General features: G+C 38.1%; 1 protein-coding gene across 6 annotated transcripts in view; it reads right to left on the bottom strand.

The window, feature by feature from the left end:
* The window catches only part of MIA3 (MIA SH3 domain ER export factor 3), a 92,421-nt gene that overhangs the window by 3,625 nt on the left and 73,918 nt on the right, over positions 1 to 14,878 (bottom strand). For 4 of the 6 annotated variants that reach the window (XM_055581936.1, XM_055581935.1, XM_055581939.1 and 1 more), the window contains 19 exons: positions 14,454 to 14,542; positions 14,127 to 14,204; positions 13,933 to 14,043; positions 12,828 to 12,899; positions 12,545 to 12,649; positions 11,743 to 11,865; positions 11,521 to 11,632; positions 10,286 to 10,341; positions 9,892 to 9,982; positions 9,605 to 9,743; positions 3,315 to 3,416; positions 2,590 to 2,650; positions 2,443 to 2,478; positions 2,300 to 2,367; positions 2,079 to 2,179; positions 1,773 to 1,910; positions 958 to 1,026; positions 754 to 833; positions 549 to 620 (listed from right to left, as the gene is read on the bottom strand). In XM_055581936.1, the coding sequence (XP_055437911.1) occupies positions 549 to 620; positions 754 to 833; positions 958 to 1,026; positions 1,773 to 1,910; positions 2,079 to 2,179; positions 2,300 to 2,367; positions 2,443 to 2,478; positions 2,590 to 2,650; positions 3,315 to 3,416; positions 9,605 to 9,743; positions 9,892 to 9,982; positions 10,286 to 10,341; positions 11,521 to 11,632; positions 11,743 to 11,865; positions 12,545 to 12,649; positions 12,828 to 12,899; positions 13,933 to 14,043; positions 14,127 to 14,204; positions 14,454 to 14,542 (1,703 nt within the window). The remainder of the gene's footprint in view (positions 1 to 548; positions 621 to 753; positions 834 to 957; positions 1,027 to 1,772; positions 1,911 to 2,078; positions 2,180 to 2,299; positions 2,368 to 2,442; positions 2,479 to 2,589; positions 2,651 to 3,314; positions 3,417 to 9,604; positions 9,744 to 9,891; positions 9,983 to 10,285; positions 10,342 to 11,520; positions 11,633 to 11,742; positions 11,866 to 12,544; positions 12,650 to 12,827; positions 12,900 to 13,932; positions 14,044 to 14,126; positions 14,205 to 14,453; positions 14,543 to 14,878) is intronic. The other 2 variants (XM_055581937.1, XM_055581941.1) reach the window with 1 other exon arrangement.

Here is a 14,878-nt window from a genome sequence, read left to right as displayed (position 1 = left end):
TATGCAAGTTGCAAGAGAAGACCCTTATGTGAACATAATTTAAGGCTGCTGCTGGGAAACGGCATAATGGGTAATTAAAGATTTCCACTATTCAGTATTTCACTTACAACAATCAACCTCTGTTACCAATCTGTAATTTCAGATTATTCACAATACGGCACAGGGTTTGCCTAGTGTACCGCTGGAGATACTCTTAAATAGCATACTTCCAAATATGATGAATCTATGTAATACATAATGAACTGATTTGCCTTAGAGCTCGCATCATTGAAGCACATACCATATAGAGTTGGAGTGATGACTTTATCACATTTTTTTAAGGTTATTTACAATAGATGCTCTAAAGAGATTAATCACGTAACCAAAACAGGAAAAAGGAGTAAAAACCTACCAACCAGACTTCAGCGACCCAGAAACACTTCGAGGTCATAAGGTCAGTATCGCCATGCAATTTTAAGCAAAGCAGATTAGTGTCATGCTCCTTGGAACTTTTCTAGAAATACACCAAGTAGAAAATGCAGTGTTGCTCTCAACCTCTAAGTACTTACTGATACTGGATGCTCAGCCAAAGAAGGAATGCTGGGAACTGAAGGGCCTTCAGGCTCTTGGGGAACAGTTTGCTTTTTCAAAAAATGAGATGGTACAGATAGACACATGAAAGGGAGATGGATAAGGCAAAGAGAGGATGTTGTAGAAAAAGTTACATGTGTCCGGAAATACCTAATAACAATTCAAAATGACCGCAGATTTTACCTTGCCCTCATCCATCACCTTAGAGGGCGAAGAGCTTCTGGAGCTGCTGTTCACTGTGGGAGCAGCGCCGGATTCTGGATCTGTGGGAAGCCAGAGAGCAGACATAGGCTTGTTCTGACTTGCATACGCGCTCTGAGGACTACAAAGGCCTCCGCCCACTTCCTCCACAATCTGAGACTCGGTGAACACACTCAGGTCCCTTACCAGAGGCAGAGGGTTTCCCAGATGCCTCAGAGGCCCATCGAGGTCGAGGGAGAGGCCCATCCACTGATCCTTGAGAGAGAGGTAACAGAGCCCTTGCATGAATTTTTCAGAATAAACCAATTGTGGACAGGTCAGGGTTCAATTCTACCTAAAGCAAAATTTAAAACAGGTCTCCCAATACATATGAGGAGAAACCACTTACAGTTTATACACAAACCTATAGAATTAAAACAAGAACTATGTTGGATTGAAAGACCTGCACGTTAATAGCACCAGCACCAGTCAGGTACTTCAGGCTACCAGCAATTGTTTAGACTTTTCTGTCTATATGTAATCTGACTTCTGTATCTTAACAAGTATAAACACATTTATGATTAGAACTAGACTTAAATAGCATTTCATATTAAAGTAATGAGTAATATATGTACACTGCATTAACTATAAAGTTTAAGGCTACTTTTATAATACTCGAGAGGAACTCAACAGAAATTTAAAGATAAAGGTTTATACTTCACAACAAAAATCTGAAAAAAAACAATAATCAATGATATTTTTATATACACTATATATAAATGTTTATATTTGTTTACATATATGTTCACATATAATAAATACAATAGTATCATAATAGTAAATAAATGCTTTTTGTTCTAAAGCAGATCTAAAGTAGACTATTTACTCACCAAGACAAATTAATCCTTCTCTATATTGGACAGACCCAAATTCTCAACTGTTGCTTACATTAGCAACAGAATTCTCAAAGGAGGAAAGAACTCTTGAAACAGTTTACCACAAGGTAGCATGGCAATGCTCACCAAATTCACTTCGAGGCATCTCTCTTCGATTAAGCGTAGCAGACAGAGGTCTTGCGGCTTGGTCTGCTGTCAGCGGTGGGGAGCATTCTCCACCGCTCACAGGAGATGGGCCAAAAGAGCCATTCTGGCTCAGGGGACCTGCAGACAATGAGGAGGAGTTGGCACTTTAACCTTTTTTCTTTAGTAAGTTCTTGGGATTATTTCTAGGGCATTATAAATTTACACACATATTACAGAAAAAAAAAGTAACTTAAAACACATTTTTCACCAAAATATAGACTGCTGCCATTTAAAAGTACTCCCTACCTCTCCGTGGAGGGTTCTGTGTGTTGGGTCTTCCTGGCATTGGTTTTACAATCACAGGTTCTTCTTGCATCATTGCCATCTTTTGGGTTAGTTCCAATAATCTTGAATATAAAGAAAGAATAGACTTAAATATGAAATAGAAAATTCCTTACTGGATATCATGGCACAGCCTTTAAAAACTCTTAAAACACACTGAAAATATAAGTTTTAAAAACACATACTTATGTCTCAAGTTGGCAGCTTCTCTCTTCTCTTCAGCTATAGCTCTTTCTGCAGCACGAGCTTTGAGCTATTGGGAGGAAAAAAATCCAGAATAAGCTGTGATAGACCACATAAAATAAAGAAAAGAAAAAAAAAATCTTACCCAGTTATCGTGAGCTTTCTTCTCATGAGTAGCAATCTGAAAAAGACAACCCATCAAAAAATATGTTCAAGGATTCTGTATAATAGCTATTGTAATAATCTGTATCAGATAGCAGAGAATTGTGCCCTGTAGGGCAGTATAATTTACCTGGTTTTTAAATGAGCGCTCTGTTTTCTGTAGTTCATCCTCCATTTCTTCAATTCTCCGCCTAAGGGTTAAACTTCCTTTTATTATTTAAAGCGCAACTGCATAAAATTTTACACAATCTTACCATGTTCCCTTTAACAACTGTACCCTTTCAGACATTACCCATACATACAAAAACACATTCTGCCTGGTTATAGGAACATACTGTGATTAAAACTAATACTACATAATTTCCTTCTTTATTATTTAAGAGCTGGAGATTCTGAATTGATACATTATAATTTCCTTAACTGCTTTTCATATGTTCTCAAACAATCCTGCTATAAATCTTTCTCCAGAAAGCTGTATCTCCTTTTGATTATATCCACAGAAAATTTTCCAGAGCTATGACTACTATCATTTTAATGATTTTTAGATACATCATACAGCAAACTGCCTTCCAAAAAAGATTTCGCCAATATATAAAACCACTCAGAACTGCTGGCATGAACCAAGCTTCCTCAGTCTTGCTAGTATTGGGTGTAAGGAAATTTCTGTTAATTTAACATTTTTTCCTTTGTTAACTTAAAATTTATGTTTTCTCATGTTAATTAAATGTTTTGACCATTTATTTCTGCTTTGGTGCTATTTTTGTTCTACACAGTGTAAAACGTTTTGTTTTGAAAAAAAAATGCCTACAGTAGTTTTCATCAGCCACTGACACCCTTCTCAGAATCTGAACTCACTTGTAAGTTTTCACTTCCTCTGCCGCCAAAACCGCCTTTTCATCTGCAGCTGACAGCCGCTGCTCTCTTTCTTGCCGCTCATACTCTTCTTGACTCAATTTCCTAAGATAAAATCAGTTGTCAAATGAAGGTGCTTCTCTTTTTTCCCAGCATTCTGTCTAAATGTCTCTAGGTTACTTTCCATCCGTTCCAAAACATATTCATACAAAGTCATAGGAAGGAATTCAAACCTGCCACTTAGGGATAAAAATCACTCTGCCTGTTGGCAACACTTGCATTTTTTAACTTTTCACAATTCTCTACTCACTAATAAATGAAACAAACAAATGGGAAAAAATGCTGCATCCCATGGGCAAGTTTCTTGTGTTTGAGACAATGAGAGCTCATTTTACTTCAATATGGAGAGCCAGGGCTGATCAACCTAACACAATCAAGCTTACTAGGATAGAGCAGGGGATAATTATGGCTCTTATTTCTACCATGGAAAGGCCTGTAATTACTTCTCTTATTTCAATCTTGGAAGGACTATTTTTCAATCCAGACTGGCACCATGATAATTAGTCCTCAAAAGCCTTTTAGAAAGTCTTCCAATTGTGCAATTAACCATAGAACACTTCCACACTTCAGATGTGGAACTTCTACTGTGTATGTCAATGGAACTATGATTAGAGGAAAGAGGAAAATCTTAGAATTGGCAGTGTCTATTGGATAGAAAAAGAATCTAAACTGTCCCATAATCAGAGTATCATCTACAGAAACTGGTTTTAACTTTCAAGTTCAAGATATTAATATACTATAACAGAAATTTTAATGGTAGCAACATGTGATAATGGTTTTAAAATGCTTTTTTTTTTTACCTTTCTAGTACTTTGACTGTAGTTCTGATTCAAAAGAAACTTGAAACTTAGTTTCTATGAATCAGAAGCATAATCAGAAAAAACACAGTAAAAACAGTAATCACAGAGAAAAAGAGTTATATATTCTTTTGTAACTGTCCATTCAATACTTCAGCAAGTGTCTTATGAATGGCTAAAATATACTGGTTACCTAGTAAGACGCTGAAGATAACAATGTGTGTGAAGTACTCTCCCTGTACTAACAGAGTGCACTGTTGAATGCAGTTTAGCAACGCACTTAACCACAGAACAATCCCCTAACTCTGGCACAGGAAGAGATGTGAGAAAACTGGGTCTTGAAGAAAGATCACTGACAATTTTCCTTCCAGGAATTGAATGACTTAGTGTGAGAACATTAAAAACATTAGACAAATAGAACATTAGACAAAACATTAGACAAAAATATAAAGAACATGCTTGAAGGCATCAAGCTAATACATGAGGTCACAATCCAATAAAAAAAGGAATCTCAGAATTACAAGTAAGCTTGCCATCTGAAGTTACTTTTCCCCTAGGTTGACCCATGCACTGAAGACAATGAAGAGATATAAGGAGGCTGAACAGAGTTCAACAGATTCTTGGGGGCACAGAAAACAAAGCAGAGCTAACGGTTCCAACAAGGGGCATCCTAGTAAAAGCCTTGGGTTATGTTGAGACTAGAAAGAATTGTGTACTTGGAGTACCAAACAATGCAGTGTCCTTTGAAGGAACTAAGTCATCTCTGATCTTTATTGCTGACTGGATTAAAGTAATGGCCACCTGCTAGAAACAAACTGTTTTTTTTCTTTAGGAAAATAACACCATCTTAGGCCTCCAATTCCTTCTACAGTGTGCGCCACTCAATCAAAAATGCCCAGGCACCCCACAAGACACTGTGATTAAAATCTGAAAGACAACAGAAATGACTCATTGAGGATCCACATAATGGAATTATCACACAGGCTTTAAAATAACTGTGCCTTATATATTCATGGAAGTAAAGATTACAAATTTCAGCAAAGGATTAGAAATATAAAACTAAAACACAGTAACTGACGTTAAGAACTCAATGAATGATTTTAGTAGCAGATTTGATAACTGAAGTGAGATGCCAGCACACTGGAAGACAGGTCAGAAAAAAACATCCAGAATGAAGCAAATACAGATGACAACGTAGGGACACAGGGGGAAGTAATTTTAAAAGATTTAAATGGAATCTCAGAGAAGAATGAGACAGAATTAATATGTGGATTAAAAACCCAAAAATTCAGCAGGTGTCAATGACCTCAAACAGCATAAATGCAAAACAGATTGGGGGTGGGGGGGGGGTGGAAGGAGAAGAGAAATAAAAACCAAAAACACCCATACCTAGGCAGCTCCTAATAAAACTGCTGAAAAAACAAAATAACAAAGACCACAAAGGCAAGGGAACAGGGAAAATAAGAGTGATCCTAGACTCCTTGAAGAAACTTTAAAACCAGGAAGAAATTGTTTATCTTTAAAGTGTTGGAATTAAGTAACTTCAAAAATCCCAGAGCCAGCAGAAGATCCTGAAAAAAAGGAGTCAAAATAAAGATGTATTCACACAAAGATAAATTGGCCACATCTGTCACTAAAGGATGTTCTTCAAGTAGAATGAAAGGGATTCCAAATGAGAGACACCGAAGGTGCAGGGGAGAAGGAAGAACTACCAGCAGACCTCAGAGATACTGCAGGTTCAGTTCCAGACCACAATAAAGCAAAGAAAGAAAGGGGCTGCTGGCGCTGTTCTGGCCTCCCGTGCACACGCAAGCTCCGTTTACACTGTGCTGTGAGCAGTGCAACAGCATCGCGGCTGAAAACCACATATAAGCCTTAACTACCGAACACTTTACTGCTAAAATACCTAACCATCATCTGAGCCTTTATGATCATTTTGTAATAGTAACATGAAAGATCACTGATCACAGATCACCACAGCAAATATAGCAATAGTGAGAAAGTCTGTAATACTGTGAGAATTACCAAAGTATGACACAGAGACATGAAGTAAGCAAATGCTGTTGAAAAAAATGGTACTGACAGACTTGCTTGACTCAGGGTTGCCACAAACCTTCAATTACATTTACACAAAATGTAGTATCTGCAAAGCACGATAAAGCAAAATACAATAAAATGAGGTATGCCTGTAAATTAAGTGACTACCGGCTGGAAAGCACTATAGTTGACAATAAAAACAACTTGTGGAGTTCAAATATACAGAGAATTAAAATGAAGGAGCATCTAAGTCAGGATGTCTATTAATTTAGTAAGTCCAGGATGCATGCTGTCGTCTTTAGAGTAATTACATGAAGACAATTAAAGCAACCAATAACTACCTAACTTACGCAGGGGAAAAGCAGAATTCTGAAAAATATTCAAACAACCTAAAAGACACAAAGAAGAAACAGAAAAAAGAACACAGAACAGGCCACCAAATACAAAGAAAATATCAATATGCAGATTTAAACCTTAACAGGTTTAAATACATTATAATTAGGAATGACATTACAAGGAAAAAGAAGGAATTACATTGTAAGAAAAAAATGAGTACTCTGAGTAGTCACCTACTGCCATCACAACTTACTCTAGAAAAGATTTTAAGGCACATAACCATTTGAATAGGCAGGAGATTGCCAGGTGGAAATAAAGTAAAAGGACATTTTTACTGCAAAAAGGCGTATGTATAATGACAAAGAAGCTCAGAGCGGCATGAAGGCACCGTGGTCAGGCTGCTAAGGCAGCATCAGGAGTCACAGGAAACGCACCTGGAGAGGCCGCCCAGGATCACAGAGGGGCAATGCCCTGTGCGCCTGCTGGAGAGTTCACAATTGATCCTGAAGGAACAGAGCCTCCTTGACAGATTTTAAGCACGTGACAACATAAAAGGACTCATATTTTGGGAAGCTTGTTCCAGCAGCTGTAGACTTTGGAAGAGGTATAAGAAAGAGAAACTGGAGACAGGTGACTAGTTAAGGTAAGGGGTGGCAGAAGAGATGATTCGAGTTTGACCACACACAATGGCTTTGGGGATGGAGTGCAGTGTGTGCCCTGACATGTGACTGAGTGGATGCTGGAGAGTGCCGTATCGTACTGACTTTATGTCTCATAAAGGCAATTGCCATTCAGGTAATTCAAATGACTACCAGTGGCAGAGAAGTGCTTTTTAAAAAATAATAATAAATAATGAAATGAGAAATATTTGTCTAAAGCAAACAGAACTGGACATGGAACAACAGACTGGTTCCAAATAGGAAAAGGAGTACGTCAAGGCTGTATATTGTCACCCTGCTTATTTAACTTATATGCAGAGTACATCATGAGAAACGCTGGGCTGGATGAAGCACAAGCTGGAATCAAGATTGCCGGGAGAAATATCAACAACCTCAGATACGCAGATGACACCACTCTAAGGGCAGAAAGTGAAGAGGAACTAAAAAGCCTCTTGATGAAAGTGAAAGTGGAGAGTGAAAAATTTGGCTTAAAGCTCAACATTCAGAAAATGAAGATCATGGCATCTGGTCCCATCACTTCATGGGAAATAGATGGGGAAACAGTGGAAACAGTGTCAGACTTTATTTTTGGGGGCTCCAAAATCACTGCAGATGGTGACTGCAGCCATGAAATTGAAAAACGCTTACTCCTTGGAAGGAAAGTTATGACCAACCTAGACAGCATATTCGGAGAAGGCAATGGCACCCCACTCCAGTACTCTTGCCTGGAAAACCCCATGGATGGAGGAGGCTGGTGGGCTGCAGTCCATGGGGTCGCTAAGAGTCGGACACGACTGAGCGACTTCACTTTCACTTTTCACTTTCATGCACTGGAGAAGGAAATGGCAATCCACTCCAGTATTCTTGCCTGGAGAATCCCAGGGACGGGGGAGCCTGGTGGGCTGCCGTCTGTGGGGTCGCACAGAGTCGGACACGACTGAAGTGACTTAGCAGCAGCAGACAGCATATTAAAAAGCAGAAACATTACTTTGCCAACAAAGGTCCATCTAGTCAAAGCTATGGTTTTTCCAGTGGTCATGTATGGATGTGAGAGTTGGACTATAAAGAAAGCTGAGCGCAGAAGAATTGATGCTTTTGAACTGTGGTGTTGGAGAAGACTCTTGAGAGTCCCTTGGACTGCAAGGAGATCCAACCAGTCCATCCTAAAGGAGATGAGTCCTGGGTGTTCATTGGGAGGACTGATGTTGAAGCTCAAACTCCAATACTTTGGCCACCTGATGCGAAGAGCTGACTCATTTGAAAAGACTCTGATGCTGGGAAACATTGAGGGCTGGAGGAGAAGGGGATGACAGAGGATGAGATAGTTGGATGGCATCACCAACTCGATGGACATGGGTTTGTGTGGACTCCGGGAGTTGGTGATGGACAGGGAGGCCTGGCGTGCTGTGGTTCATGGGGTCGCAAAGAGTCAGACACGACTGAGCGACTGAACTGAACTGAAAAAGCAAACCAGGTACTTAGAGCTGGCCTGAATAAAACTTGGAAAATCTAAATTGATTTCTTGGTGAGCAAAGAATTAAGAGAAAAAGTCAGTGGTATGGTTTCAATGTTTAACAGCATCTGGCAATAGCAACCAAAGCATTTGGAAAAGATTAAATTTCCTTAGCAAAAGAAGCTTTCTCACAGACTGCTATAAACACCAAAGAGTGAACTACAGGAACAAACACAAATAGCAACTGCCACCAATAAACTACTTTTATAGAGAGTTCAGGTATTTTTGTGAAGAAAATTTTAAATGAACTACAAAAGTATATCTTTCAAAAGATACCTAACTCCTAATTTGAGATGTCTATTTCAAAAGATTAATATCTAAATACACCAAACAGGTATTTCTAAATTCAAAACTCCCAATAACCTTGCCATATTTACGTATTATATATGTATACTCTGAATATTTGACCGTATTAAGTCCAAAAACTTACAATACTGTCAGTAACTAAATACTCCTTTTAAAGTATAATGATTCTACCAAAAATCATGTCTTATAAATCACTCAGGATTTTTAAAGGCTATATTAAGAACTAGAACAAATGTAAGACAAATAAGAAGGATGTAAGTGACAACAACAAAGAAAACTGGAATAAGTGGTGGAGCTGCAAAAAGGGTATAGATTATAAAAGAAGCACTTTCAGAACAGCAACTGTTAGTACCAATAACTACCACCCTTCAGGTAAATTACAGGCAATAATTTCTGACAATTAGTCAAAATGGAAAAAAAATGCAAGTTATGGGAAACAGGGTAGAAAAGGAAGAAGCCTTTATCTATACTAAGTATAGATAGAAAATACAATAAACAATCTTTAAAAAAGACAAGATCATCTACAGTAGTACATGCATTTAGTTAGATGACAATATTATCAACAATGAAGCACCATAATCTTACTTTTGTAGAGCCATCTCCTTCTGCTGATAGAGTTCATTTAGAATCTCTACTTTCTGCCTCAGTGTTTTGCATTCATCTTCCAGCACAGTTTTGGCAGACTGAAGTGAGCTGCGATCCTCTTCTAATTTCTTTATTTGGTCTACAGGGGATAAAACATCTTAGTTTTGTGTGTGTGCACAAGAAACGGAGAACTCGTTGACGGGGGCAGTATTAAAGGGGGTGAAAAACATGGAAAGAGGAAGTCATTCTTTATTTTTCCAACAGCAATTTTTTAAGAAGCAACCTACCTTCCAGGTTACACTTAGTGGACATGGAGGCTCTGAGTTTACACTGTAAAAGTTTCAGATCCTCTTCAACTACTGATATTGCAGTCTGTGTCTAAAAATTGCAGAAGAGAAAAATATTCTTAAAAGTAAGAATTCTTGATAGTAAATAGTCTTATATTTACTATTCTTAATAATAAATACTCTAATTCTAAATATTCTTCATAGTAAGAATGTTCCTATCACAGGCACTTAGAGTGGTGGTGGTTCAGTCACTTAGTCGTGTCTGACTCTTGGGACCCCATGGACTGTGACCTGCCAGGTTCCCCTGTCCGTGGGATTTCTGAGGCAAGAAGACTGGAGTGGGTTGCCATTTCTTTCTCCAGGGGATTACAGTACTCTATAAAAAGGATTATACCCGAGAAACGTCCATCATCTGCTTAATCTGATTTTTCACCTTCTCACTCCGGTCACCTAAAAAAAGAAAAACAAAAGGATTTCATTGCTCTTTCCTTCCTTACTGTTTAACTATATGTCCTTGATTTCCCCCGAACAATTACCATGTTCAAACATTCAAAGAAAAAACAAACTAACCCAAAGAACTGATTAGGCTATTTGACTTCCAAGAGATTTGCAAAGTTAGGTTGAAAAAATTAATGAATTCCCAGTCTGTACAGTAAAAACATCCATGCAGTTCTTGAGCAGGAAGGGATATGTGAAATATAGCTTTTCTTCTCTCTTGGACCCACCCGCCCCCAGTCAAATATCTTCTTTAGAAAGACTCCCTCCTCTCCTCTCCCCTGGAACCTGCTACCAGGTATAGTTTAAAACACTCCCAATTGGGCAACATTCAACCCGGGATTCAGTGTCTAGAAATACCTCCTTCATCAGTAAACACTGTTGCCCTTTAGCTTCCACTCTCATTGCTTAGTTTACAGCTCCCTGCGGCTCAGTACTTTGAAAACTGGTTGCGGCCCTAAAACCACAGAGCTACAGATACAGTAGACATGAAGCTGAGAAACAAGTTTCTCCTACTGAAGAACGTTCAGGATGCAGAGGAGTGAGAGAGGACTGATGCTGCTCTGGCGCCAGTGCACATACCCAGCTCTCAATGGAATGGAAAAGCCATGTCAGTGTTTACCGCATGCCTAGCTGTACTACGACCCAGTAACCACCTCGGCCCAGTGCACAAAGCCTTGTAGCCCCTCAGTGTTCACGAGAGATTGGCTCCGGACTTCCTTCCCCACACCTCCCCCACAGGAAACCAAAACCTATGGATGCTCAAGTACTTTATATAAAATAGAACAACATTTGAACATAACCTACACAGACCCTCCCACATATTTCACCTCTAGGTTACTTATAATACCTTACACAATGTAAATGCTAAGTAAACAGGTGCTGGCATGAAGCAAATTGAAACTTTGCTTTTTGGAACTTTATGGGATTTTTCTCCTCCCAATATTTTCAAAACGCAGTTCGCTAAATCTGCAGATGCAAACCCACAGATTTGGAGGACTGACTGTACAAATTCAGTGACAGGCATCTACAGCTGGAACCCTTAATAGGAAATTCAGTCTGCAGAAAAAAGCATCGGTGTACTTAAAGACAAGAAGGCACAAAGAGGTCCAACCTCCCAGAAACCAATCGTACCTCCCACTTCTCCATTTGCTAATTCATCTGATTCACTTCCTCCTTTATTTTGATCCTCAGATTCAGATTCACAATCTAACCGATTCAACTGTGTAATGCAATTAGTCAAAGCCTAGAAAAGAAGCAAAAGGATATTTATTAGAAACAGCCTCTCAATTTCAACTGCACAGATTTCATGAGAATTTATGAGAATTAAGCATGTATTCAAGAAAATGAACTCACATTAATATTATCATCTTTGTGAGTGAGAGCTACTTCTAGATCTTTCTGAGACTTCTCAAATGATCTGATTTGCTCACTGAGCTCAGCATGTGATTTACTCCAGTCTTTGATTTCCTGCTGCAACTGAAAAGTTAAAATACATGAATTTCCAAACATTATGTTTGCAGAGGAGGCAGCAGGACCACATGAACAAGACAGGGAAGCGGGGACCACATGAACGAAACAGAGAAACAGTGCTTCTCTCTGGCTTTTCACTATGAGCTATGGCTTTGGTAAAAGGAGAGGAGAGAGTGGCTCCAACACTCAGAACTGCAGTGAGAACCTAGGGCTGTCAGGACATTGGTCTAGTGTACTGCATCCTGCAGAAAACCGCTGCCGGTTCCAATAGCTCACTCCCAGTAGGAACAGAAGGGCAGCAGCCCACTGCCCACCAGGTCCAGACCCCACATCATGTCACCTTCCCTTGGTCAGAGAGGCAGTAACTCCTCAGAGGAGGGTGACAAATACCTCATTCTTTGGTCTACGCAAATCCCTCGCCCCCTTGAGGCTACTCAAGTTAGTAACTGGTTGGTGCTGGATGAGACAAAGACTAAACATTCTGATAGCTACAGGGAACTGTATAAAACAGAAAACCCAGAACAGATGGAGAATGTATACATGCACTCAATCTGGGGAGCACAGTTTATACTTTGCATACCTAAAAATAGAATTCTGCATACATACTTCATTTTCTTAAAAACATATCCAAGAAGTAATAATACTTGGTTTTCTAGTTTAATCTATGATGCTAACTTTCCTTTACCTGCTGTTTCTTCTTCTTAAGTCTAGCATTTTCTTCTTGAACCCGATGGCATTCAGACTTCACTTTCTCTTCACTAAGTTTAGCTTCATTAAGGGCAATTTGAACCTAATGCAAAACACTGCTATTAGTGCAGTAATTCCAATGAAAAACACACAAAAAAGTTACACTTTCCCAATTAATTCATATAGTTTTGGTTTTTTGCATTTCCTAGCATACATCAATGTTTGCTCCTCAAAATACTAAGATATCATATTACTATCTTGCAGGAATTGTAGAGCTTTACCTCTGAAAATTCTGAGGCATTCACTGAGATAACATCCTTTAACTTCTCTATAGATTTCTTATTTTCTGATATCTGCAATGGGGAAAAAAGGGCACAAAAATGTTTTAGGACTGCAGTAGAAACACTGGGATATATGATAAAAGGAAGAAACATTAACAAAACACATCCCAGTGCTATCTCCTAGGTACTGAGTAAAAGCAGACGATCCAATTTTGGCCTATGAGAAAAGTCAAGAATGTAGAAACATGAGGAAAGAAAATACTGACGATATAAACGTTTCATACCATTCACAACTTTCTAGTTATGACATAATGTGGTACATGATGAGATTAAAAAAGTCAAAGCAAAAAAAATGAAAAAAAAAAAAAAAAAAATTTGATTAGACCAGTTCAAATCAATGAATTTTCCTAGTGGTCAAGAAAAAAAATCCCAAAGTCACTTAAAACTTCTCTTGCTAAACTAAAAATGACTGCACTTGAGGGAGAAGAGCCAAATCTCAGAAACAGAATTCTAAAATTTACAAAGATACTCTGCCTTGTCACGGAGATGGAGCCTAACTCTTCATGCTTTAACTGTGGGTTGTGCACAGTAACCTTCTTCCAAAGAGTATACTATGCAAAGGATGGCAAAAGGGTTAATTTCATAGCAGAGAAACCTGTCAAATACTACCTCAATCAGGTGATCAAGCTTAACTGGGTGTGCAATATATGGGAACATTCTCTATTATTTTTGCATTTTGTATGTAATTCGAAAACTGTTCAAGTATTTAAAGTTTATTTTTAGAAACAAAACATGCAAAAATAAATCAAAACAAAGTACTAAGACCACACAAAGGGGCAACTATTTCTTCGTTGCTCTACATGTGTCAAAGGGCAGGGCCAAGCAATGTGAAAATTACCCAGGGCAGAGGACAAAAAATGTTTTCTAGGCCCATAAAAATAGTAACTTGGGAAAATCCCACAGAAATGCACAAAAGTAGGTTCCACTTCCCTGACTTTCAATATGACTCTAGTTCCAGCACAGGAAAATGCAGAGTTCATCTCACCCAACCTACAAAATAGTTTAAAAGCCAAATTATAGCAACACTTAACAGCAAAACTCTTACCAAGTCCTGATTCTTGGCATTCTGTTCTCTCTCAGACTCTAACATAGCGCGTAAACTTTTAGCTGTGTCTCCCAGAATTTCATTAGTTTCTTCAAGACTCTTGATTTTATCCTACCAAAAAATGGATTAAAAACAACCATTCATTATTTTTCTTTAGTTTTTAGAATGTAATCTCCAAAAGAAGAAATTTTTACCTTAAATTTAATTGCTTCATCAGAAAGAATCATGTTTTGTTTCTTGGTTTCTTGAACATGTTTCTTTGATTCCTTGATCTATATAAAATAAAGCATTCAAACTTTAGAAACATAAATTATAGAGCTATCAAAACTTATCTCCAAATAGGAGATCGCTGAGAAGAAAGCAGTAAGACATGTATGATGACTGCTTCATATTTGAAGAATTTGTAGGAGATAATGAAACTTAAATATATGATTTAAAAACACTGTAATAACTGAACTATAAGACAGGAGGAAATAACTCAAGACAGAACCACGCGGGGAGAGGAAATGAAAGAATAATACCTTCTGCTCATAATTTGACAATTTTTGTACAAGTTCTGCGTTTTCTTTCATGATATTCTTCAACTTCTCAGAAATTTGCTGTTCAGTGACTAAAAAGGGTGGGAAATCCATAAAATTATCATCATCACTAAAAACTGAATTACCCAATGTATTAGCAGCAAAGACGTGTTATCTGGCACTTTGAGGTAAATGAACTTAGCAGAACTATTATGCTTTTAAAAAGAAATCTGTGTTTAATAGCAATAAGGGTATAAACATTACTAAAATTTAAGAAAAATATAATTATAACCCTTATTTCAGTGAGATTCCACTTCAAATTTATTTCAAAGATAAGAAATGTAGTAAAATGTTTTAGCTCAGTATCTTTCCCCTTTATGGACATCTTTCTTCTCAGAAAATATGATCACTTCAAATATATTTCTTTT

The sequence above is a fragment of the Bubalus kerabau genome, chromosome 5 (assembly GCF_029407905.1).
Source record: "Bubalus kerabau isolate K-KA32 ecotype Philippines breed swamp buffalo chromosome 5, PCC_UOA_SB_1v2, whole genome shotgun sequence".
Classification (NCBI taxonomy): Eukaryota; Metazoa; Chordata; class Mammalia; order Artiodactyla; family Bovidae; genus Bubalus; species Bubalus kerabau.
This window is presented reverse-complemented; position numbering and strand designations above follow the sequence as displayed.